The 27,939-nt window shown below is 36.9% G+C and overlaps 1 protein-coding gene across 5 annotated transcripts; it reads right to left on the bottom strand.

Annotated features, from left to right (window-relative positions):
• Window positions 1-834: 834 nt before the first annotated feature.
• PLEKHF2 (pleckstrin homology and FYVE domain containing 2) lies at window positions 835-25,763 on the bottom strand. Of its 5 annotated transcripts, XM_087891364.1 has the most exons (4): window positions 18,271-21,682; window positions 16,236-16,443; window positions 13,473-13,677; window positions 835-4,403 (listed from the first exon to the last, which is right to left on the bottom strand). In XM_087891364.1, the coding sequence occupies exon 4, from the start codon at window positions 4,387-4,389 to the stop codon at window positions 3,640-3,642; it is 750 nt and encodes a 249-aa protein (XP_087747490.1). In that variant the 5' UTR covers window positions 4,390-4,403; window positions 13,473-13,677; window positions 16,236-16,443; window positions 18,271-21,682; the 3' UTR covers window positions 835-3,639. The 5 variants fall into 5 exon arrangements, with proteins under 5 accessions (XP_087747490.1, XP_087747491.1, XP_034278368.1 ...); XM_087891365.1 differs by lacking the exon at window positions 13,473-13,677; XM_034422477.3 differs by lacking the exons at window positions 13,473-13,677; window positions 16,236-16,443; window positions 18,271-21,682 and adding an exon at window positions 25,729-25,763.
• Between the last annotated feature and the right edge of the window lie 2,176 nt (window positions 25,764-27,939).

Below are 27,939 nucleotides of genomic sequence, written 5' to 3'. Positions count from 1 at the left end.
TCAGCTTATTGCCCCCACAAACCGGGTCCTCATTTTACCCACCTTAGAAAGAATGGAAGGCTGAGTCGACCTTGAGCCTGGTGAGAATTGAACTCGCAGTAATTGCAGGCAGCTGGATGTTAAATGCTGCCTTAGTAGGAGGCATTAGCCTCCTACGCCACTCAGGCTCCTTTATTATTTATTTATTCATCTCTACCATCTTACTAGAATTTTTTTAAGTTAAATATTTTCATATTTATACCCCTCAAAAGTTGCCAAACATAAGTACAACAAAAACGGGACTTAAATCCAGGGGATCCAAGCAAGAGCATTATTCCAGAGAACCCTAAGTCAGAAATTAAATCTTGCACATAGGATCCTAGGAACATAAGACCTGTTGGAGAACAAAGGGTCTTGATGCAAAGTACAGAAATTCAACTAAACAGCAGTTAAGAAAACATCTAAGGGATATAATGACTATTTCTTCTGTTCATATCAAGCTACTTCATTAAGTTGCAAGATATATATTCAGAGTCTTTTACTATTTAGAAAAATAGACAATTTCTCTGTATATTTGAAAAAAATCAATCATTTAAAAATAAACAAGTTCTTTGACTGGTTGCCACCTTAATTTTAAGAAATAACATCTTTCCCTCCAGAAAAGGCATATCCCTTGTGGAAGCATTCCAAAATCCTCTTACTTTTCATATTAGAATTTATTTCTCAAACTTGTAATGTTTAACTATATTTTTTCGCAGTGCACTTTTAACATCTTTTTACACACCAACAGCAAGCAAAAAAATCCTTGCTTATTGATAGTTGCCCTCAGATTTACACAATGAAAACAACACAGTCTGACAAAATTACAAAATCATTTATTAAGCTTTTCACAAAGTTGACTTAACACACAAGATAGCTTACTCTCCAAAATAAAATTTTGAGGAAAATCATAAAATTGGTAACCTTTCTTTCACACTCGTAATCTTACGATTACTTGTTTTACATTGTCAATTGGTAACAGCATCAGGGATTAATTGTAGCATATGCAAATTTCATTTGTATGTGATGACTGGATTTGAGGGCTGATAGGAGGAGCTTGTGGCCAAATAAATGAAAGTGCTGAAGCATACGTGCAGCATATAAAGATAACTGGGCAAATATAAAAATTACATTCAATACTGAATACAGAAAGATTGTAAGATAAGCATAGAGAAAGTTGAATTATATCCACATAACATACAGTTCATATCTGGGCTATGGAAAAGGGAAGATTTTGCTAATCAGTAGAAAAAAATAAAGTAAATCCAGCCAATTTGAAAAGTTTTCATTGGCTTCTTCATAAAGAAGCACACATTGGAGGACATCCTTCAAACTATCCATTTCCAAGCATCAATGGTAATTATGGAATAGTAATGCACAGATGGGCAATCAACTTTAGTGCTTATTGCAAAACACAAGACAAGACCTTCATCAGACATAACCTAAATATATGGTCTACCATAAGAATAAGCCTCAGTGAGCCCCAGATGGTCTCCTCTCCTAATCTTAGCCTCAACAATTATAGAATTAATTTCTGCTTGTCAAGTTATCTAAACTCAGTCCAATTTCACTCTATAATTTATGTGATTTGCCTACAAGATTAACCACAATATGGGGTTCAGACAATACACTAAACTTTGAATAACATAAAGAAGAAGCCTTCAATCTCCTAACTGCGTAAGGACTAGCCTCCCTAAAGTTAATTATTGTCAGAAGGAAGCTGTTGTGTATATTATAGTATACTAGAAATAATCATTTTATTAAAACTACCTTTACTATAAATGAAGCTTTGAAATATTGTGTCCTCAAATGTTGAATTTTAGGATTCAAGGAGCAAATAAGAAAGCTGGGGGAGACCTGGGAGTTTCAAAAATTATGTGCATGAGACTGAACTCCCAGCATTAATGCAAGGCCCTTCCCGATTTAGGCATTTCTTTAGCATTTGAATATCAACTGGGAATCTAGCCTATTGAATTCTCATCAATACAGCTGTTCCAGATTCTAAGCAAATCAATTGATCCCACTCTTCATCACTTTATAGCTAGATTCCTCTTATGCTTTTTTTACCTCAATTTGGATATTATACTCTTCATCCAACCAGATAATAGAACGGTAGACAAGTTCACAGATGCAGATCTAATGGTTTATTTAATAAATATAGTCAAACCGGCAAAGAGAAAACAGTGCAGAAACTGTGACTTATTAAGCAAATATAATTTTTGCACAAATAATATTCAGCATGTTATTTATAAATTCTCAGGTGCTATTGAATTCCCACACAATTCTGTCAAGAGACTTCTGTGTAAAACAATTAAACATACTATTATATAAAAATAGAGATATGTTGTGGGATTTTACAAAACTTTGTAGCTAAGTTGACATTTCTCTAAAATTGACACCATTATAGAAAGAATATTGTACAAAGTAAAAATTTTACTGGAAACACCTTTTGTACTATTTGTCAGGTCTTGGTTTTAGACATTTAAAATAAAATCACCTGCAATTCATTTATATCTTGAGGTCAGCTGTGTACAAATGTTGTTGTTTTCAAATGAATAGCTAGCCCATTCTCCCAATTTGTGCTTTTAGAACACAGTTTATTTTTAAATTCACATCCTACAGTTTAAAAAGGTTAGTGAATGATCTAAGGATTTCAATATCAAATCAAAACATTACAGCAAATAACATGATCTGAGACAAAACTTTTCAATTAATCATCCTGATAATTATAAACATTTAACAATATACAAGTTTGAAAGTAGTTCAAATCCATCAAATCCATCTGAAAGATTAATTTCTTAAAAGCCCCCATTTGTTTTATTCATTTTGTGGGAGCACCATCAACTCACAATGATCAACTCACAATAATCATTGCGCAATAGTGCTGAATCTGTCTTCACTTGCGTCTTAATGAAAATCACTTTGTGCAAGGAGATGCTGGACAGCCCTCAGTTCTAGGGATGAAGTCACAACCCCTATTACTGAAATCCCATTATACAAGAGCAATTAATCCTAATAGCACCAACTGTTTCTTCGATGATCGCAATGCCAGAGGGTGCAAGGCTATTATTTTTTTTCCTGCAACAGTGCAGTCATTACAAGGCACTGCTTGGTGTGTAACATTTTGCATTGTTTTTAAAAAGTTACTAATATTTCAGAATTTATAATATATAGAATAAAAGTAAACTATCCGTTTCAAAATTAGGTTAGATGTCCTTTTCAATCTGCTAACCAAATTACTGGTTTCATGCAGGTTTAATTCCCCCATCCTAATATTAAAAGAATTCATACTATGGAATATTTATTAGTACAAACTGCAAAGAAAAAAATTGCGCTACATTTTCTAATGTTTCTGTTCAGAAAAGGGGAACTGCTGACCAATTCACTTGTAGAAAGAAAATCAAGTATATGTGGCTGGAAAGTATTTGCAATAGTCAATCCCTGCAGAAAGAGTAATGACATATTTTGGAGGTTTAAATACTGAGGCACATATGATTCAAAGGTTTTTCAGGCAAATTTAATGGCTAGGGTAGATTTCTCAGGAGAACTTGAAACTAGAGGTTTCTCATACAACTCAAGTTCAAACGCCAACTGTAATATAAAAACATTTTCCTCCATTATTTAGTCACTACTGTCATCATCATCATCATCATCTGATATGTCATTTAAAGGAGGCTTTGGTGATTGGCTGAAAGAGTCTGATCTTGTGGGCTGGCATGATGACATCTCTCCCATGGAAAGGAATTCATAACAAAAGTCACAGATTCGCACAGGCTTGGAAGACTGACTGGGAATAAGGAACCTCTTTTCAGAGCAAGGTCCACATACAACGAATCCACATTTCCGACAGTGGTGTCGACGATTCACAGGGGTAAATTTTGCTTTCTGGCAGCGCATGCAAACAGTGGCTTCTGAGTCCGGTACCCAGACAGCTGCATGCTCATTACTGGGCGTCTTCCCACTTTTGGATAGCAAATCAGAAACACATTTATTGATGTGGTTCATCCACTCAGATTTTTCTGTGGCAGTAGCTGCATATACTGCAAAAGATTTAGTTGGAGTTTTGATCAGCCAGCCATTCCGCAAATCCCCCTCATCTTGGATGGACTCAATAGTGACGTTTTCAAGAGGAATGATATGTTGCTTGTTATATTTCTTCTTCTGGATAACAATGTTACCGTATACAAGGATATCATTGAATAAAAAAAACTGCCTTGCTTTTGGTTTCTTCCTACACAGCTTTGTTAATACTCCTTCACCAATGAGGACACGGCCAGGAATGGTCAGAGGTTGACCAGCAGCTCCAAAACAGTTTTCCACTACGCTTATTCGCCTAGTATTTGCTTCACTGTTTGCCAAGCGATCCACCATCTTTCACCGCGTTCCTACAATACAGAAGAATAAATACTATTAAGGCACTGCAGCTATTCAGTCAAAAGCTATATATTAAGCATAACATACACAGCTGTCATACAACGTCTCCCCACCCTTATTTAAATACATACAAGATGCTTTCAAAAATAAGAGGGAATTTCTAGAGCATCAACCAAAACCCAAAAAACACCAAGAATGGGAGACAATCATCCACTCCCGGTGTATGTAGAGAGTAAAGAAAGATGATCTTAAGGGCGTTGTGCAGGAAAAAGGGGGGAAGCATTTTTAAAATTCAAAACAAGATAACAATCAGAAGCAGTTCAGTCGCTTGCCTCCCTAATACATTGAACTATAAAGGAGGAGGAAGAAGATACAGCACTATCACTCTTGCAAGATCTTGTTATTATAGCCAATCTCAACAGAAATGATTGTAGCCTTCCTGTGGAGTTGTTTTCTGAGTCTTGGTAATATATTTATGCAGGAGAACCCTATTGAATTTGGTAGGGAACATTGCTACTTGAAAACTGATTTGAATTTTCAAATCAACCACTTTGTGGTTTGTTTCAATTGTGTATGAAATAAACAAGACAGATTGTGAGCTATTAGATTCAAAACCTATGCCACATTGGAAGTTCCAGATTTTACTTGAGACAAATTCCAGACAAGTCTTATGAGGCAACTAGGATTAACTAGTATGCCTCTCTCCTCTCCTCTCTCCCTCTCTCTGTGTGGCTGTTCACTCCCAAAATTTTCTTGCTCCTCTTTTTCTCTTAGTTCTTTTAACCATGCACCAATGTTCCCTATAATTAAAATTATTCAGCTTTCCCCAAACCAAGCTCAATTAGTGTACCACTATACAAGCAAATTGTAAATATATGTAATAACAACATGGAAGAAAGTTTATATATATTTCTTAAAGCACAGAAACTAGAAAATGTAGTATATCATAGACATACATTCTTAAACGTTGCGCTTTTGGGTAATTTTTTACTCCTGGGAACTGTAGAGATTGGCCCAAGATCACCCAGCTGGATATGTGTTTAAGGTAGGACTATAATTCACAATTTTTTGGTTTCTAGCATGAAGCCTTCTAGCGTAAACCATTATCTCAAACTGGCTCTACATGAATATGCTTATAGATCAACATAAAAATCCCTAGCACTGCATTTACAATTGTTTCAGGAGGAGCTGATATTCTAATAAAATAAAAATAGAAGCTACAGAAATCTCCTTTCCAGTTTGTACTTTTACATGTAGTTTACCCATTACATGCTTATTTTTATACTAGAATGCACAGATGGTAATCTTTTATGCAACTATTATGTTATCTAAAATATAGTTCAAGTGTTACTCAAAGATGCTTGGAGCTATTAAAGGAAGGGGAACATATGCTTTTTTAAAAATAATAAATTAAAATGAGCACAAGAGGCTCAAGAGAATAAATGCTTGACAGTAACAATACCTGGGACATGGAAGTATAGTATCTGCAAAATCAATATACTACAGCAGCCTCTTGAAATTGAATACTAATACCGTGGTTCCCCAAAAATAAGCCCTCCCCCCCAAATATTTAAACATATATGCAGCTGGTCCCCGCCATTTCCTCTGGCTAGGGTTAGGGAGACAGAGCTGGAAATCAGGTAAGATGGCAAGAGGAGCTCCGTCTTGCTCCACACACCCCAAAATAATAAGACCTCCCTGAAAATAAGGCCAAGCGCTTATTTCAGGGTTCAAAAAAATATAAAATAGGGTCTTATTTTCAGGGAAACACGGTAATTTATTACTAATTTAATCAGTATAAGATTGAAAAAGACACTTCTGATGTCTATATATCTCTACATTCAGATTCAATCTTTCTCAAAATCAAGAATTCCAGTGTCACAAAAATGTCATTATTCCCACTTTATTAAGTCTTCCATATTGAGTTGATCTCATATGCTAATACTCTTGTGCCTTTCTCCATCCTCTGAAGAAGAAAAGTACAAAAAGAAGTCAGAAACTTTCTGAAGAGATTATATTTGGCAGAGTTTGTCCCCAAGAGAAGTCAGAGTAATTAAAGTTCCCCACAACAACTTCTTCATGCGGGGATCCTTCGTGCTCTCTGGGCTTGTTTTCTTGCAGACGTTTCATTACCCAAACTAGGTAACATCATCAGTGCTAGTGCCTTCTTCGTGCCTTTTTGAATGATCTGTCACATCTTCTCTTTATACATATGTATAAAGTCATATACATTAACAATAAATTTTGCTTTTATTTAATCCTTCTATTTAGGCATTTTCTATATAAGAATTTTAAATCAGTTAGAAAGTAACTCCAGGCACCTGTGTTCCTATAATTAAAACAACTCTCCAGCACCAACTTAGTTGCAGTGAGATGAAATGACTATCACAAAGCTTGTTATTTTCTGATTTTTGAATGTTATGACTCTATTCCCTCACTGGAGGGAACTCTTGGCTCACCTCCCCAAGCTTCTGAGCTTCAGATTTCATAAGGGAAATATTAGCTTGACAGATTCCTTGTTCTTCCTCAGTAATCTAAACAGAACAGCAGGACTATAAGTGTTTTGTTAAATCTCCCCCTTCACTTCAACAAAGGAGGCTGACTTATAGTCTTTTTTTCCTTTTAGTTCACTCATTTTTACACAAAGTGAAAGTGAAGAGAATTTTGTTGCTGCAGGAGCCCTAGCAGTTTAGGACCTTTAAACTGAAGATGTAGATGGGAATATTTTAACATATTATTCCACTTCCAATTCTACTATTTTTCTTTCATGTGAATGATCTGTATCCTTCAACTACTGGACTCCAGTTGTGAAAATAATTAATTGAATCAGACCTCAGCTATACCTATAAAGTCATATCACATTCCCATGTAAAGTTCAATCTCATCTTTATTCCTATACTTTTTAACACTTTGAACCTTTTTCAGATTATACTACATTGTCAAGATGTTCACTTGTGCGGATATACATCTCATAGGTGGAGTTCTAGGTTGCAAAACTGGAAGTCTTGCAACATCACAGGTTGTTGAGACTTAAGAGAAGACATAGAGGCAGTCCACCTCTGGCGATGTCTTGGCAATGGGGCTCTAGCTGTGCAGTTCCTGTCATTTAAGTATGGCTCACTGATGCGACACGCTCATAGACCTTTTGCAGCACCACATAGCAGTTGGAGACTGCTGTTTTAACATAGAGCCAATAAAGGGTATTAACTTTGATTTTAAAAGTTCATCCTGATTTTCATTGAACAACCAGTACTATATAGTGACTGTTTCAACAACTTTAAAATATGTGGACTTTGACCCCCAGAATATCCCAGCCAATGTGCCTGGAAAATTCTGGAAATTGAAATCCACACATTTTAAATTTGCTAAGGTTGAAAAACACTGATTAACTAGACCCCAACTAGTTACTCTTCTACTTATTCCTATAAAATGCAACACCTTATTTCTGGACTTTCACTCAAACTATACCCACTAACACTTTAGAGCACTGATCTCCTTTTAATCTTTTAATTTTGTAAGCCGCCCAGAGTCCCTTGGGAGTTGGGCGGCATAGAAATGCGACAAAATAAATAAATAATAAATAAATCTAATGTCTTCATTCAGTAATAATTATATCAAGAATGCTACACTTGCATCCTTCACTGAGCAGGGACTGGTCTGGACTGGATCTGAAAAGTCCATTCCAATTCTCTAATCAGGTCTGCTTCTCATTTTAGAAATGAAAAGCATCAAACTTGATGCTTTCTTATATATAGGCTTCTTTTTCTAAATACAAATGAATGTTATTTATTATTACATTTATATCCTGCCTCTCACAATTACAAATATAATGCAAAACAATGCAATGTTTTGCAGCTTTATCCAAATTAAGTGGTAAACATCTGCAAAATCCAACTATGCTCAATATTTCAGAATTGAATTTATCTACCTAAACCTCAGGAACAAGACTTAATTTATAGCACATGAAGAAGAGAAACTCACTTTTTGTTAAGTATCTCATTAAAAAAAGATAAAAAGTAAAATTGCAAACAAAAGATACCAAGAATATAATTATTTATTTTACAACAGCCTAATATAAATTGTGATTGAATCCAGAATGTGGAATTTTAAAATTCCAAGTTCATTGAGTCAAGTCTTTCAGTTTTTAAATTAAAGGTTATCAGTTTGAAATGATATTTTGGGGAACTGGGAATGAACAAAGGAAATAAATGAATTATGACCCAAGTATCAGTTCCTTAATAATGCTTTTTATCCAAAAAAAGAGACACAGGCCAAAGCTCCAGTTATCTAGTAAATTCCTATTGTTAGCTATATCACAATGAATTTCACAAATACAGCCACTTTTTTTCTCCTGTCAAAGAAAAAAGGCACTACTTTAGCATGCATAAACATATAGGTGGAATGCAGAAAGGTTTTAAATGGTAATAGTATGTAATAGTAATAGTAGGGTTTTAATGATGCTGAACTACAATTACATTAATGGAATGCTACAGTCGCAGACAACCACCTGCTTCCAGGAAGTTTTAGAATCCAGGAAAAGATTGCTTAACTATAATACTCACTGATAACCTTGATGAGTTTGTCACTAAACAAATTTCACATAATGCATTAAACCATGATTGATTTTAATTAGGTTGAATAAATCACAATGGTTGGTTCCCTGATGCCCATAGTTCAGTTTACAAACAATAACGACCAGACCTATATAAGACTGCACATTAAATCAAAACCAAACAAATTACATTATGACCTACTGCAATGTATGATCTTTCCCTCAAAATATGGTAATCTCACTATCATGGTGAATTTGTGGAAAATATGGAAGATTACCAAAAAAAATCATCTCGGGAAAAGAACAAAAAAATACAATAACATGAAATTAGAGTAGGCCTACCAAGGCAAATAGAACCAAATATGTTAAAATTATTTCTGTGTACTTTCAATCAATTATTCATCCGCTTAACAGTAAGCAATTGTTCAGTGTATAATTCAATTATTTAAGAAGGCACACATCATTATTATCTAATTACTGCTGTCTAATTTAAATGCCAGATATGCACAAGAAAAAAAGAATATCTGATCATGTGGATTTATATAATGCAAGGTATCTGGATAGTAGTTTGTCTAGAAATATTATAGTATTATCTTACGCTTAAAAATTGCTTATATATGTATGTTATAAGTATTCAATTATTTTCTCTAAGAACTTTAGATACTTTCCTTTTGATTAACTCCTGGGCTTTCCACTATGTTTTCTTGCCACATAGAGTAACATAGCTCTCTTCCCATAACATCATGTTTTCTGTAATTCCAATGTAGCAAGTCACAAATCAAATTTGTGACAAGTAAAACGTTATTCCATTTTGAAATAAAATATTTCCAATTGTAATTACAATACACTATTTTCTTTTATTTTAAAAAAAAAGTTATTATAAAATAGATAGCCGCAAAAATGGGGGGAACGATTGCTCAGTGTCACAATAATAGGACTAAGATCTCATAACAAGATTTCTCACAAAGGTAAAACTTAAAGAACCATGACAGGGTATAATAGCCAAAAAAGCAGATGAAGCAAATGAAAGTAAATATAAACTAAAAATACTTTGCTAAAGGGAAGCCACAGAGTAAGTAACCATGTCCTTAGCATGCGGCTGTATTCTGAAGCACATTTAGAAGTCTAGAAATTATTATTTCTCATTTCCTTACAGAAGCTCACTAAAAGCTTAAAAAGTCACTGAAAAGGGAACAGTTATATCCGTACAGTATTTTCTACAAGATAATCCAAAACAACTCTCTAATTAGAGAAACAGTACACATACTATGAAAGTATAATTGATAACTAATCTTTTCATAGTATCAGTCACCAGTTTCAAGTTAAAGTGATGTCCAGTACAAGCTCTTCAACATTACATTGCCTCCGAAAGGATATTTCACATGTAAGTGCATACTTTCCATTTTTTTGCTTCTATTAATCAGTTGCTGGTATTGTCCACAATGAGAGTGAAAAAAGTCAAGATAGTGGTCACAAGTGCTTCAATCACTATTTTGACTCCCCCCCCCCAACTACAGAGAGCTATTTATATAGTACATCTGACGGTTTCAACAAGTAATTAGTCAATCAGTACCACATACATTGATATGGATGTAATACAGGTAGTCCTCGACTTACAATCACCATTGAGCCCAAATTTTTTCTGGCAAAGACAGACATTTGTTAAATGAATTTTGCCCCATTTTATGACCTTTCTTGCCAGTTGTTAAGTGAATCACTGTAGTTGTTAAGTTAGTAACACAATTGTTAAGTGAATCTGATTTTCCCATTGGCTTCACTTCTCAAAAGGTTGCAAAAAGTGATCATGTGACCCAGGGACACTGCAACTATCATAAACATGAACCAGTTGCCAAGCAGCCGAATGTTGATCACGTGACCTTGCGGTGCTGCAATGGTCGTAAATGTGAAAATTATTCATAAGTCACTTTTTTCAGTGGCATTGTAACTTTGAACGGTCAACTAAATGAACTATTGTAAGTCGAGGGCTACCTCTATAAGCAAAGGCAGAATCATACATAATTATGCTAATATTCACAATAAAATAAATAAATCACACAGCATTCTTTATTTAATTTGCTTAATTTTAATTTACTTAAATTGTAAGTATTTTGCTGAAAGATGAATATCATTACTGAAATCAATTCAAGCACTTTCTAGGAAACCTATACAAAGAAATCAGGTTAGTATTATACATGGACAGAGTTTAGCTTTAACTTCACATGAAGAAATTAAGTATTAACCATAAAAAATAAGCTATATTTAGCTTCTGCTTACCTTTCTCATAATTTTGCTAAGTAATATCATTTAAAACATTTATTATATTACTGTCCCATATCTTTGCCCCTTAGCTATAGTGACAGAAATCTTTTGTTGTATGTAGTTGCTGGAACTCAATCTATTAACAAACATCAAAAGGAATATAATGATGAATGGGCTATGCAAACAGTCTGATGTATTCCCCATTGTGGGCCTGCTTACTCTCTTATAAGCCCTTCCTCTCAAATTTCTCCCCCTCAAGGAGGAGGGGGGACAAATTACTTCTATAGGCAATCTCTCCACTGCCTGAGGCATTTTTTTCTTACATTCTCCCTCACAAAGCAGAGAGAATAGAATGTGCAGGATGTGTGTTTGTGTTTTATTTTTATAGTTATAATGTACACTGAAGATGGCATTTAATTTCATTGTACAAGGTGCAATGACAATGAAGTAAACTAAACTAGAATGGAGAGGAATGGATTATAAGAGGAAAAGTTAAGCACCCAATGAGGAATATACTGGGCTGTTTGCATAGTGTGTTTGCGGCTCACACTGCCTGAGTATGCTCAGAGCTGCTGATATCACCACATCCTTTTCAATGTGTATTCCCTACTGCAGTGTTGGCGAACCTTTTCAGCACTGGGTGCCGAAATGGGAGCATGTGTGCCAAAAACCGGAAGAGCAGCCGCCTGGTGCTCGTGCTCGCCGGGCGGCTGCTCTTCCGGTTTTTGGCACGCGCACCAGCCACCTGGTCTTCTGATTTCTGGCGCAAAGACCAGCTGGCCGAAACCCAGAAGAGCAACGAGCAACGGCTTGCGTGCCCAGAGATGGCTCTGCCACTTCCAGCATGCCATAGGTTCGCCATCACAGCCCTACTGTGTGTCTGGCTACTCTCTTATAATCTCTTCCTTTCAAACCTCCCATTTAGATTTGTAAAGGAAAAGAAAAAAAATGATTAGGGACAGGAACAGACATACTGATTGCAATGGCAATCACATCACTGACGGATGCTGTGAAGGTTGTAAATACAGGCTCAGGTCGTAAGTTACTTTTCAGCATCATTGTAATTTCGATCTAGTTATTCTTCCAGACTTTGGGGCAGAGGGAAAGTTGGATGGACTTTCTGGGTTTCTGGGGCCATTCATGATTCTTTTGTTTTGTACTTTTTGTTTTTAATTATTTCTAATTAGGAGTTGCATGGCCTATAAATTGTATAAATGCCGAAGAAAAACCCATCCCACAATACCAATCAAACAAGGGTTCCAGTTGCTCAATACAATGAAAAGTAAAGTGACAGACTAAAATCTTATTTTAAATTGAATGTCATTGTTTTTCCAAATGGACAAATCTTGATTAGTCATGTTTTCATCTGCTTAAATCAATTATTTACCATACATGACAAAGATAAAGATAAAGATTGAACAAGATGAAAGAAGAGGGATATGGTATTCTGTTATGGGTTTTCTACAACTCTATCTGGAGAAGCCCACAATCTCCAGTTTTTGGAAGAATCTATATATTAGGCCAGCCGAAGTAGCATAATAAGCAGTGGCCTGCTAAATCAGCTAGATTATTTCCCTGGTTCCTTTACTCCAGCAGTCTATTCTCACAATGACCAATCAGTCGCGCAATGAAGCCCTTTAGTCTTCCACAGCAGATAGCTTTCAACAGCAGTCACCACCATTAAGATTAATTTATTTATTTCTGAAATTTATATGCCGCCCCTCTTGCAATTCAAGGTGGCTCTAATAGCCACTGGTCGCCAGGATTTCATGAATTGATTCAACCTTTTTTTTTTTTTTTTTTGAAGCTAGCCAAGCTACTGACTAGTATATCTCATAGCAGCAAATTCCAAAGTCTAATTACATATTATCCAACCAGAACTGCACATATTCCAGATGCAACTGCTCCAGCTCCACCAATTCATATAAGGGCATTATCATATTTGCATTCTCTATATTCAATAGAGTTTATTATCCAAACATGCTGTTGGTCTTTTTACAGCAGATGAACACTTTTCACCATTAATCCAAGACCTCTTTCCTCATTTATTACTACTAGCTTTGATCCCATTAGTTTGTATGAATAATTTGGGCATCAATTTACAGTTGTGCACACTGAAGGACATCTGTCACTTTGACATCCATTCCCCTAATCACAGAGATTCCTTTGAAGCTGTTTGTAGTCCATTTTTGTTCGTATCATTGTAGACAATTTTGTGTCATCAGCAAATTTGGTTATTCCATCTGGTCCAGGGGTGGGTTCTACTTACCTTTACTACCGGTTCGCAATGGGATCTCACGCTTCTGCGCATGCACATATCGCCGATGACAACATCCGGGGCAGTGGGTGGGGCCTCCCACTGGTTTTACTACCAGTTCTTGCGAACCGGTCCGAACCGGAGGCAACCCACTACTGATCTGGTCAGACTTGATTCCAGATGATTTATAAATATGGTACATTAATAAGCATTTGTCCTAGGAAAGAACCATATGGTAATGACAGTCCTCCATTCTCAGAAATGTCTACTTATTCCTATTGTTTTTATTTTTTAGCTAGATGTTTATTCACAAGAAGACCTATTCTTTTATTCCATGGCTATTAAGCCCACTGAGAAGTCTTTGATGAAGGAAATCTAAGTAGATGATATCTACTGGCTTGCTGTTAACCATATTTATTTATTTATTCAGAAACCAAGTAGATTGGTTAAAGAAGACATTCCATTGATGTAGCTATTTTGGGTATTTTTGAGCAAGGCCTATGTCTCCAAATGTTTGGTAATTTTATCTTTAATAGGAGTTTCCACCATTTTCCCTGGCACAGATGCTGATACTTCCTGAATCTTCCCATAAGCCCTTCTTAAAAACTGAAGGTACATTAATCACCTTTCAGTGCTCAAATATAGATGATATGTAGAGAGGTGGCGTATTATAGTTCAGAGATCCACAATGACAGATTTAAACTCCTTAATAACCTTTGGCTGAATGCCATCAAGCCTGATGATTTGTTGATGTTCTATTTATCAATAAAGTAGGTATTCAATATGTCAACACTGCCTAGCCTTTCTTCTCTTGTCACTACATGACTCATATTTTCTTATTCCTTTCCTCTGTAGCTCAGAGTCGGAGTTCTCCCCCAAATTTCTCATATGAAAATAGAGGTAAAATAGAATACTTTCAAGTTTTCAAGTACTCTAGAATCCTTCAGAGAAGATAAAAAGTCAGGAATGGAGTTAATAGCAAGGAACTCTAAAAATTGGCCCATGGTAGTTTCAGCCTGAGTGCTATAATGTTACTCTTCTTCCCTTGATGAGTAGGTATCATATAGCCTGAGTCAAGGAACCTCTCCATTATTTAGTGACCACTTCATGGCCACACCTTGTTTCTATAAAAGATGTAACTAAATGACCTGGATATCTCTAAATTTGCTTTTGGGTTCCTAAATAGCACATAAGAGCATTTAGAAGTTAAACTAACCAATAAGTTCAAGAATTACCTTACAATTAAAAGCAGATATCCAGGTTAAGCCATTCAGTATTATGTTAAAATATACCATTAAGAATCTGGCAGGTTATAGAAAGTGGTAAAATCTGAAGCTGACCTGAAAGATTATTTTATGAATGAAGGCAAATTTAATACTTTAACTATGCTGAAATCATTAGAATTTTGGAAAATGATTTCAATGGCAAAATTAGGCAATATGAATTGGACTTATCTAGAAATTAATTCAAAAAATATAAATCATATGAGTGAAAACAGAAAGAGAAGCGTCCATCTTCCTTCACAGCAGGAAAGAATGCTTTTGGGGCATTACGACCCTCTATTTATCCCCTTCCAAAAATTGCCCTATCAAAATTCAGGAATACATAATCAAATGTACAAAACAAGATTTGCCACTGATTTATGGTATGGAAATTTAAGTCTTTGCAATGCACAGGAAGTTTTCAATTAACCATTACTGTAATCAGGAAACTACAATTGCCAAGGCAAAAAAAAAAAACCCTCACAAGACCCTAAAACATAAGTTTTAAGATCTTTTCTTATTCATAGTAGTCCAATTTGGATGAAACAGTAAAGTCTGATCAATTTTAAACCTCTGAATTTGATTGTGGATCACATTCTTAAACTTATGGTGTTACTAGGCTAGTTCAGAATATAAAGACACAACAGTAAAGTCACATGATCATACAGTAAATACAGATGTTGCTCAATAGGAATCAGCAACAGCTATCAACAAGTACACTGCTGATCTACCAACAGTCTACTAATATTTGGGCAGATAAAGAAGTCTTAACAATTTTCTTTCTGCATGCAAATTTGAAACTACTAAACTGATTTCTAAAGATCTAATACAGGTAGTCCTTGACTTAGAATTGAGCCCAAAATTTCTGTTGTTAAGTGACAAATTTGTTAAGTGAACTTTGCCCCATTTTATGACCTCTCTTGCCACCATTGTTAAGTGAGTTCCCCCGTTGACTTTGGTGGTCAGAAGATCACAAAAGGGAATCATGTGACCTTGGAACACAGCAAAGGTCATAAATATGAACCAGTTGCCAAGTCATAAGTCCCTTTTTTAAGTGCCATTGTAACTTTGAATGATCACTAAACAAACAGTTGTAAGTCAAGGACTACCTGTACAACAAAGCCAAACTATGCACCTATATTTCAGGTAAAAAAAATACAGTCATAGAAATTAAATATATGATTTTCCAAAGTCTATACTATTGCAATAACTAGATAACAGTAGTTTCATTATTTGTTTGTTATTTTAAATGCAATTTATAATTTGTAAGCTACATATCTAGTTTATATATAAAAAAGAGAAGCTTTCACTACAAGCTGCAAGAATAATCATGCAATGGATAAAACTCAAATTTATATCCACATACGCATTTGTAAAAAATGCAGATGTCAGCAGTATCGTTTTAAAAGGAAATAAAACTAAACATAAATCACTACAATGATTCATGACATTTTATTTGCCTTTAATTAAATGTCATGCTGCAAATTGTTGGAACAAGAATATGCCCATTTACCTATGTTAATCTTATGTCGTTTTCTTCTATTTTTATGCATAGATGAAATGCTTTTGTAGCCAAAACATCCACATGAAAAGGCTTGGTGAAGATCCAAGATTTGCAGAAGTACAAAAAATATATAGTGTAGGCAAAAAAATTGTTAAGAATTTCCCCTTTGAAAGGCTTACTCAATTTCACATACATTTTAACAACCACAATTCTTGTCCTATTGAATAAAAGAAATGAGAGCAATTTTCTAAAAATGAAAATGGAAGACAATCTGTACATACAAAAAAAGAAAATATTTATCAATTTAAACATTCAAATCAGAACAGCAAGTGAAATATTAGAGTTCATTTTTATGAACAACTGTTTTCACAAACAGAAATCTGTTAACAAAAAGCAACCCTACACAAAGCCTGAAAACTGTAAAATAAAAAAGTAAACCATTTGAATGTTCATCAGTAGGTGCTGTTTAGGCATCTTTTAAAACTGCTTCTAGACAACTTATCTTTAAAGGTTGGGTTATCTTAAGAAAAACAAGTTTATTTATTTATTTATTTAGAAAATTTAACTTATCTTTAAAGGTTGGGTTATCTTAAGAAAAATAAGTTTATTTATTTATTTAGAAAATTTATTTGCCGCCCATTTTTACTGAATAAAGCATAGTTTATGAATGCACTCAATTATATTGTAAATCAGTGTGTTAAATGAACCCAACTCAGTTTCACTGATAATGTAACAATGTATGTTGGCTGATGTAACCTCATATTTTATCAATATTAATTCTGCCTCACCATAAGTGATGTTTTTGAAGTTAAGTAACTGAGTTTCCTAAATAAACAAGGAAGCGAAATTCCAATATAATTAAAGGCTGATAAGGAACCAGCATTTTTATTTCAGGATAAGTACAGAAACTGGCACTAGCTCTTTCTCCACGACATCCCAGGAGGGAGTAAATCTTTTTCAATACCGGCATTTGAGACTATCTCGGCTAGGCCCAACTCGCAGAAAGAATACAAGTCTAAACACAAGAGACCTAACTTTTTTTTTCCGAAGAGAAATAATAATCCACGCCTAGCCTGTTGACAGCCGCAGGAAGTTCACGGCGTCCCGATACAAAACAATCGCGCTCCACGAAACTCGAGGAAAGGAAAGCAACACAACACACGCGCGTCCTTTTTCTTGCCTTTTTTTTTTTTTTTTTTTTGGCAGACGGGCCTTTTTGACGACTTTCTCCTCTCCCTAAAATGTTGCTCACGGGAACTTTTGATTCCAGAAAAGAAAAAAGAAAAAAAAAGCGAAGGATCGAGAAGGACGGTCCGTCGATCCGGAGAAAGGTGTATTTGAAGTGGGGAGGTGGAAACAATGTTATCTGGTTCACCGAGAGGAAAAGCGGAGCTCGCGACACGCCGATCCGGGAATCCAAGGGGTAACGGGAAGCTGAGGAGGCGCTCCCAACCCCTTTATGGAGACATTTTTGAGAGCGCCTTGAAGCGACAATCCTCCGGCTGTAGAACTGAGGGGATTTGTCGTGCGAGGAGAGCCCCAGGGAAGAGGGCTTCGGAGGGAAAGGCGCTGTCACGAAGGGCGAAAAGAAAAAGCACTCCAAAGCCGCCCCGTCTCCCTCAGGTTCCCCCGCCGCCCTCCTGCGGCTAGGCGTCCCGAGCCAAAGCTAAAGTCAGGCGCCGCCAACCGCCTCGACGCGAGGGGTCCGGGGATGCCTGAAGTCCCCCGCGGCCTCCACCCGCCACTCGACGGTCCCAACCGACGGCTCTTTTCCTTAACGGGCAACCGGAGGGAAGGAAGGAAGGAAGAAAGCGAGGCAGAGAAAGAAATGGACCCCGTCCTGCCGCTCTCGTTCCCTCACGACCAAAGCTGCCCGGGCTCCTCCGAGTATCTTCCCCAACATGGCCGCGAATCCCCCCTCCGACGGGGAAAGAAACTTTCCTGCGCTTCGCCGCCCCCTCCGTTAGACTCTTCCATTATCCGCCTCACTTCTCGACCGACCTCCCGACCTCCCCCCACCCCGCAGCCCAAGTGCGCCGCTTACTCAGAAGCCGAAGCGCGCCTTCCCCAGGTCCGCGGCTGACCGCTCTCCCTCTTCCTCCGCCGCCGCTGGGACTAATCTGCTACCGACGCCCCGCCTGCCGAGGCGCGCACACACCCAAACCGGCCTCCTCTCCCAGCGCGGGGAGGAGTCCCAGCTTCGACCGAAGCCCGCCCGCCCGCTCCCATTCCCGGAGGAAACTGAGAGGCGGGGCCAACGCCATCTTGGGAGAATCGGCGGACGGAGCGGATTGGCCGCTGAAGGGAAAGAAGCGCCTCCCAGCCTATGGCGGTTAACCCTCAAAGGCGAGGGGGCGGGCTTTTCGTTTTTAACGGCTGTGAAGGTGGGAATCCATTTTTCCCCCCCTCCCCCCCCCGTTGGCCTGGCAGCGATTCTTTGGCGCGGCTTTGAGGAGCTGTGGCAGCGGTGGGCGCTCCTCTCAGCTCGCGGCCGCTGGAAGCGTTGGGTTAAGTATAAACTTTTTAAGAAAAATTGCGCAACCGATGTGGGAAAGGCAAGCCAACCTTGGATTACTCATTACGCAAAACAAGCGCGTGCTTCGGGCGTTTAGGGAAGGGGGGGCATCCCCGCGTTTTTTTCTCCGTAGCTGTCATGCCCTTCACTCTTTCGCTGCCACGCTCGTCTTTAGGCGATTTTTTCCCCCTTTTTTTCTTTTGGTTCTACTTCGGTCTGCATTGTTAAAAAGAAGAAGTTCAGGAGTGACTGAAATGTCAAGTTCGGTTTGAAGTTGGGGACCGATAATGCGATTTATTTTCATCTCACGGCGAGTGTCGCTGCTTTTGGAGAGCAAACTTTTTGCGGTCGGGAGTAATTCCCACTTTTAAAAATCATGAAGGACCGCCAAAAAAAAAAAAAAAAGATTTTGTTTATATGGATTGTTTATCGATATTTACCGTATTAAAACGTAAAACGGATGCGCTCAGAATATTAATTTACTGGATCGTGTAAAAATAACAATATGAAACATTCGGTGTTAATGTTTTTTCGTGAAAATAAAGAAGAGTGTCATTGTTGCAAATGTTGCAAATGTTTCAATAACTAGCAAATGCTTTTGCTTTCATGGAAACCCGAGAGTGTCTTAGAGACCCCAAGGGTCCTCGGACCACCCTTTAAGAAACATTGGCTTAAGTCGACCTCATTTGGCTTTAATTAGCCCTGGAGCAAACCAGGACGGTTTCATAGCTTAAACAGGGATCTATGTTGATGGGGGGGTGGGGGTCTGTTTATGAGCTCTCAAAGCAAAATCAGGATGCAAGCAACCTCTCCCTTCATCTGAACAGCCAACAAAGCTTTGAAAAGTATAGTTGGAGCAGATAGAACAGTCCACTATGGCTCCACTCAGATACATTCAGGAGTGCAGATTTATGATTGCAGCATCCCTGAGTTGCTCTTTACTTGCAGAAAATGTAAGCAAACTGCCACTCTGCTTTATATAGACTTGTACTGAATTTGTTGCAAGAACAAATCCCTCTCCCTCTCTCTCTCCCTTACAAGGAAAAGCAGCAATTCGAGCTGTATTAATATATCTTTATCATTTCCGATTTTAAAGGTAGATGGATATGACAAAATCTGTTTGGCTGAAGTGTAGTTCTACCTCTTCGCATTTGTCCTGAGTGCAAAGTGGGAGATAAAACAACGAACATACAAGTGAAGCTTTACTTCTCCTGTAACCTAACTTGCAATGTGCAAGATATGCTGGGCTCAGCACCATGGCAACCACGATGCTCTTCCCTTTGAATGCTTTGAATGCTCTGTATGCACATAGGCATCTTGCCAAAAAGATTATTTTGGTTGGGTTGCCTTACTAGAGTGCCTCAATTCTTGACAAGTGTTAAGATTGAGACATTTAAACAGTGTACATACCAAAAGCAATCAAATCGTCCTTTTAAAAAATTGTAACAAAAATAAAGCACAGATTAATATCATTCAAATGTTGGCATGAAGAATAAAAAATAGGAGCCAGAATCAAATCAGGAAACTTATGTAAATAGTTCAATTATAAGCTTGCTTGAAAACATGTTAGAGTTTTAAAATGTGAACGTTTACTGTCCACTAAAAGCGTCAACCAACACTATATATACACTGTATATACACCTACCTGTAAATAAGACCCACTGAAAGATACGCAGTTTATTTTTTTTCACTAAAAGTGTTATTTTTTAATATTGGAAAACAATAATTTCATTGTACTCTGTATTGTCCAGGCTCAACCCGAGTATTGTGTCGAATTCTAGGCACAATAGACCTGGGGAATTCTAAGTTCAAGAAAGGTAAGCAAGGATGATCAGGGAAATGGAAATGAAGCCTTATAAAGAGAGTCTGGATATATTTAGTGTTAAGAACAGCTAACTAAAAAGAGTACCATAGTATAATACACAAGAGAGCCGTGATCTGTTCTTTATCACAGAGTGCAATAAATAAGATAATGGACTTAAATTACCAGAAAGACCGATCTTCGTTCTCTATTAAAGTAAAAAAAAAAAACTAGCAGTTTGACAATCCAATTATCAAGGGACATTACAAACAATCCTTTGCTGAATGTATTTAAGCAGAGGCAGATAGTTATCTGTTTAAAATGCTATAATTTGGATCCTAATACAGAGAACTGAATTTCATGCCCTAAATCAGGGGTGTCAAACTTGATTTCATTGAGGGCTGCATCAGGGTTGTGTTTGACCTTGAGGGCTGGGATGGGCATGGTCAGGGTGGGCATGGCCAACTTGACGTTACTCGTGTCGGGAGCGTCTGGTGGCCCTAGCGCTCTGCCAGCAAAAGCAGGCTCCCAAGCTCCGTTTTCAGCTGCAACAGCCTCCTGCTGCCCTCTGCCAATGAAAACAGCTCTGGGGTCACATACGGAATTTTTACTGGCAGAGGCAACGTGGGCCAGTCCTTTGCTGTTTCTAGGGTGGCCCCGCAGGCCAGATCTAAGCACATGGCGTGCTAGATCTGGCTCCCAGGCCTTGAGTTTTGACACCCCTGCCCTAAATCATGGTTGTCCAATCTTTTAGCTTGCCTGGGCCACACTGAATGAAGAAGAAATGTCTTGAGCTGCATTTAAAATATATAATATAGTTAATGTATATAAAATCTCATAAGTTTACGATCTTATGGGACCACATTACTAGCTGTCTAGGGCCACCTACTAGCCACAGGTTGGACATGCCTACATTAAATAGCCATGTCCTGCTTTATGGTTCTATGGATAAAGAATATGCATTTCTGAATACATATGTGTTGGTTTGAGGTTTTTTCTACTTTGTCTTTCTTACTAGTTTATAATATAAAATACAAAAATAAATAATAGGGAAAATAGAGCAGGGATAAGGGAAGGGAAGAGTGTTGTAGAAAAGAAGTGAAAACGAAAGAAAAGGGAAAAAGAAAGAAAAGGGAAAAAGAAAAGGCATTGACTTTCACCTACCTTTGGTGCTGTAAAATAAGATAGTAACGTCAAACCTCAACTTTTTACTTTTACATAATAGTATAAACTAGCCATTTCTATATCAACAATTCTATCTAATCAGTAAAACCCAAATCAAAGTTTCATTTTTTTCCACCTCAAGCACAAAGTCCAGAAATGGTTTCCAAGTAGAAACAAAATTAATTATGTTTTTTTTTCTTTCATGAAAGCAGCCAATTTTGTCATCTCTGCTAACTCCATCAACTTTTGTAGCCATTCATCCATTGTGGGGATCAAAGCGTCCTTCCATTTTTGTGCATAAAGTAATTTTGCTGCCATCAACATATATCAAAGTTCCAAAAATTTTCCCAAGTCTTTTTCCATTAAACCCAAAAGAAAAAGTTTCTGGTTTTATCTTTATATTAACTTACTTTAAGAATCTGCTGTATTAGAATATGAATCCTACTCCAATATTTATTTGCTTTATCACATGCCCACCACAAATTATAACAAAAAGTCCGTTCTTTACATTTGCATTTCAACATTCATTTGAAAGTACCTTTATACATTCTTGATAACTTACTGTATCTTGTGTTAAATACCATACCAACAATATATTATCTTATAAAATTTTTCTTTTAAATTGTAATTTAGTGTAAATTTTCTGTCCACATATTCTCCCATTGTTCAAGTTTACATTATGTCCAAAGTTCCTTGTTCACTAAATCATACAATGTTGTACATATTCACTTTCCAAATTCATCAATAATGTTTTATAAACTTTAGCAATAATTTGTTCATCACTGCTATACAGTAGGATTTCCAATTCATTTTTAACAAAGTCAAATCCATAACTCTTTTTGTCTAATTTAAATCTTTCAATTGTAAATACATAAACCAATGGCAGACATGTCCTTCTGATTTTAGCTCTTCCTTAGGCTTGGGGATAGGATCAAGCCTGTAGGTTTGAGTTTTATTTAAAAGGTTACACTGGGACCAGAAGACCTCAACTCAAATCTTCAATCGAGGAGCTCACTTGGGCCAAGCAACCTTTATTGGGGTAATTCTGAAACTAAAACAACAAAAGACTCTATAAGCTCCCTAAAGAATGATACAATATAAATGTAATAAATATACCACTGGAAGATGAAGAAACCGAAGATAGAAAAAGTAGAGAATACTGAATAATAACAAGGACCAATATGAAAAGAAAACCTTTAGTAGAAAGAAATATCAGCATTTTTTTCTTTTAGTAAAAAGAAACTGCTAGATAACAGATTAAGGAAGGAGCAATTGTCACAAAGCACATATACTCAATCAGTATTTGAATGAATATATAAGTAGAATCATGTAAGTATCTTCCTAGTAATTAGTGAGTAAGAAGAAACTTCAGAATTGCTATATTTGTTATGAGGAAGAAAATGAGAAATGTTTTTACCATGTCAAGAAGAAAAGTATTAATACACAAGCACTTGTGCTAGCATATGCATATGTTTATAAGAATGGGATAGCAGATACATAAAATTGCTAGAAAAGTATATGAAAACATGTCTTACTTTTCCAAAACCTCAAATAGGTATTTACAGTTTCTTGCAGTGAGAATTCCTTGTCATTCAATCTTGATTTATTTAAGGCAAGTGTTGTTTTGTTAAAACAGCTCCACACAGACTGAGCTATCCACAGAGAGAAGCAAAGGGAAGTGAACAAGGAAAAGAGGAGGAAATAATTTGTCTCCTCAATAGTGAAGGAGAGATTGGACACCCATTTATCTGAAATGGTATAGGTCTCCAGCAGGAGGTTGGACTAGAACACGGGTGTCAAATTCGATCATATCACATGACATATCGTGAGATTTTTTTTCCTTTGTGGAGCTGGGGTGGGCGTGGCTTGCACGTGACGCATCCGGCCTGCTGCCTGCCAGTTTGCCAGGCCTGGACTAGAACTTCAAGATCCCTTCCAGTTCTGTTAATTCTGAGTATAAAAACGAGGAACAGGTTTTGAGCAATTTGGGTGTGGATATCCTAAATTATAAGGTCACAGATATTATCTTGAAGAAATATTATATGTCAATGACTAATAAAACCAAATGCTGCTGTTCTGATTAATGAAAAATACTGCAGGCTAAGTAGCAAAACTAAAATTATGGGCCCTGTTGCTCTCTGAGCTTAGTTTTTTTGCAGACGTTTCATTGCCAAATTAAATTTTAATTACCAAATAAAATTACTTTGTAATTTTTATTTAATAAAAATATCTTTAGGGCCAAATAATTGACTCAATGTGTGAAAATGCCTCAGTATTATGCTCCTCTGGCTAATGATCTAGGCCTCATTCTGTATGCAATTTGAATCTTGAAACCATGACAGTTGCAAGTCATGCAGCTGAAATTCTGGAAAGTTGCAGGGTAATAATAATAATACATCCTTGCTCTGTTATTTTTAATGTTCATTTTTTCCCCATTTATTAGGAAGATGAGTATTACTATTTATGTCACGAAACTGGCACTGTCAAATCAAGATAAATGGCTGATGGTTTTTCTCCACTACTGAGTTAGTCCACCAGTCCTTGATTGGGAGACAGCATAAGATTTGCTGTCTCCACTCCTGATCCTTCTGTTGCTATTACTATTCCAACTTTCTGCTGAATCATAGTACAGGTAGTCCTCAATTTATGACTGATTACTTAGTGATCATTCAAAGTTACAACAGATCTCCCCAGAGCTACTTTCAATCCGATTTCAAAGTTACAACAGCCTCTGCCCTTCCACAGGATCACAAGATCGCATTTTGAGTGCCATTTGCAGCATGCTGTGGTCACATGACTGCAATTTATGACTTTTTTGCCCGATGCTGTTATTTACTTCTTTTCTGGCAAAAAATGTCCATTGGGCACAATGGGTTCACTTAGCAACCACTATACAAAAGGTTGTGAAATCAGTCACAATCACATGGTGACCCACTTAACAATCAGCACAATTTAGGACTATAATTCCAGGCTTAATTATGGTATGGATCCTTGCATATACTTTGATTTAACATGTTCAGGGCAAAGCTTGATTTCCACATGTTAAGATGCCTCTCAGCATCATCAGCCACTAGGAATATAGCTGAAGCTACACAACCAGGATGGATAATTTTCAAATGTATAATGATGTGTGTAAAGAAAGATATGACAACTTCTCATACATTTGCCCTATCTAGCAGGCTTGTTGACTTGGGCTCTGATCCTTTACCATACTGTTAGGAGAAATAATGGTCTCTCACAACTGCACATGTGCTGAAAACAGCAGATATGTGCTGCTCTTTTGATTGAAGGGTATCCAGGGTCTTGGGGGGGAGGCTCTGCCCATACCACCCTGAATTATCAATATAATTTTGGCTATGGGCTGTTTGACGGCATTGTCAGTAGTATAGAAACTGCTGCTGGCTGCTTTTGAATTAAGGGGAAATCCTAACGTTTGACAACTAAGAAAAACATAAAGTTGTTTCACATATGTGTCAATGGTAAAATATAAAAGACATCATAGTGATATAGCAGAATAAAATGCCAGGGCATTTTTGTAGAGTGGTTAGATACTACAGGTAGTCCATGAGTTATGACCAGGGGTGGGTTCTAACCGGTCTTATCACTGCTTTGCTTCGTGCATACGCTTTGCGTGCAATTGTGTGCGGATGCTCGCTTCGCTCGCACACACGCCAAACTTGCGCTTCACACAAGCGCATTGAATTTCAAAACAGCAGAGGCATGGCAATCTGCTCTGCCGCACCTTACAGCTGGGCTAAAAACGAAGGAATAAAGGTAGGTATAGTGCAGAGGCGGGCAAGAGGGCCCAGCTGATGATCAGAACAACTGGTTCGCTCTTACGTCAAGATTTTCGCTACCGGCTCTCCCGAACCGGGGAGAACTAGTAGCAACCCACCAATGGTTATGACTATTCTTAAAGCAACTATTTGAAGTTACACTGGCATTGAACAAAGGAACTTATGACCAGTTTTCAAATTCTGGCCATTGTAGCACCCCCATGGTCACATGAACTCTCTCCTTACCTGGGTCTCCCTCCACTTTTCAATTAACAATCCACACATCTTGAGTTACAAGGACAACTGCCTGAATTGCCACCACTGAGTGATGCAGTCACATGATACTGCATTTTATGACTGCATCACATAGCAACAGCAATCCTGGTCTCAAGTGCAGTCATAACTCAAGCACTACCAATAATGAAGGGAAAGTCCTTAGAGTCTTTGGAGTAGTGAAATTTGCATAAACGTAAAACAACTTAAGGAATGAAAATGTAATGTTAGAATCCCAAACCTATCCCAACAAGGAATGAGGATATTAATTAGGTGGCTCTGGAATGCAGACTGACAGGGTAAGATATTAAAGCCAGCCAAGTAGAATAAAGTATTATGGAGAAAGACAGGCCACCTCCATAAAACAATGAACAGAAACGCTTTTACTTTGCAATATTTTGTTTCCTTGACCCTGGCTCTGCCCTTTGTAGAAACCACAGACCTTCAGCATACAATCTGTAGCCACAGTGACAAGCCATGCTCACACATTGTATCATCAATCTGAAACCACAATTTTCACACCAGACTGTCAAAATTACCTAGCTTTCAGGTCTTGGAAATCCATTCAGTTTTTATTTATTATTAATCCTAAATCTGAATTTCAAAGATTTAAGATTTTATCAAAACTATTATTGACAATCTAAGAAAATAGTTAAATTATTCATATATTATAGACATCCAGTGTTCATGATTATGTGTGTCAAATCTTCATTTTATATCACTGGCTCTGTTTAGTGCATGTGCTAGTTTATTTCACTATGCTTGTTATGACATTCCTTATATACTTTTCAGTCTTTAATCCTTAGAGGTACTTCAGATCTTACGTTTGAATTTTTCTTTTCTCTAAAGCAATCAAATACATAATTTCATCATTGATGAATAGGCATTTTTTTTATCTTTCTAAACCAAGAATTATTTTAAAAAGCACGATTTGAAAATACGTTTCCTTGGTAATTGTGCTTTTTTAAACTCTATATTCAAACATTATTTTGTTTTTATTATTTTAGGGACACCAGTAAGGGAATTTTTCACCACTAAGTGTGCAGTCATGTTGGGCTTTTTAACCAAATAAAGCATGCATACCAGAGTGACTCATACCATTAAAGGTAATATTAGGAGATAGAATTTTACAGAGTAGCAATGAAAAGACTGTAAATAGGCATCTATCACTTTTTATTGATTAAGAAATGTGAGACATTTTTTCCATTGCTATGTAAAAAATGTGAAAAGTCACCAGACTTTAGGATATAAGGTGGGGCCTTATCTGCATTCATCAGAGGCAATCAACTGCTGTAAAAGTGCTTAAGTTTTACTGTAGATTCAGTTCAAACCTTGTCAAGCGGTAAACTGAGAAGCCTCAGACACATTTTTACCGCTTCACTGCTCTATTTAAACACATCTGGAGGGACACCAAGTTAAGATGGCTGTTGTTCCAAAGACAATTTAATTCTCTGTTTATATAATATTTCATAAAAGGAGGTTACTGTCATGCTCAGGGAAACTATGCAGAAAATTGTAAGAAAAACACATGGATGCACAGATTAAAAACAATTTTCAGTGTAGACTGAATATTCTCAGTAGAATGCTGTTGGGGGTAGTAGGGAAAAATACATACAATCCAACAGGAAGCAAAACAGAATTAACAATCCATAAATCCATGAACAGAAGTTGCAGGCTGTAGATAAGGGGGATGTATATGAACCACACCAATATCACAATTTTGTGAATTACTCCCTTTCCCAGTCTCAAATAATGTAATTATCTGATTTTTTAAAAACCACATTCTGTTGTTTTATCTAAGCGTTTCAGCAGCAGCAGTCCCAAATGGTATCCTTGAGTCACAAACAAGGAATGACTAATTGTTCCATTCCCCCCCCCCATATGTCCAAATTACCCCCTTGGGGAAAATTGTCCTCAATTTTAAAATCACTGTTAGAAGCTGTGTTAGGTTTAGCTCTTTTTACTCACTTTCAATTTTCCCCCTTTAAAATAACGTTTTAAATCTTAACCTTCTTTATTCTCTTTGACTATATAATTTGAAGCTATATTTTTCTATACATGTATAACATTGTACAATTATTCTCATATATAACATTGTACAATCATTCTCCTTAATGCATATTTTTCTTTTCCACAGCACCTTTCACTTTGTCATTTAACTAAGCATCCTTTTTTATACTTCCC

This window comes from Pantherophis guttatus, chromosome 3 (genome assembly GCF_059756535.1).
Source record: "Pantherophis guttatus breed Tessera chromosome 3, ASM5975653v1, whole genome shotgun sequence".
In the NCBI taxonomy this organism is placed as follows: domain Eukaryota; kingdom Metazoa; phylum Chordata; class Lepidosauria; order Squamata; family Colubridae; genus Pantherophis; species Pantherophis guttatus.
The sequence above is the reverse complement of the archived record's forward strand: the minus strand, read 5'-3'. Positions and strand labels throughout refer to the sequence as shown.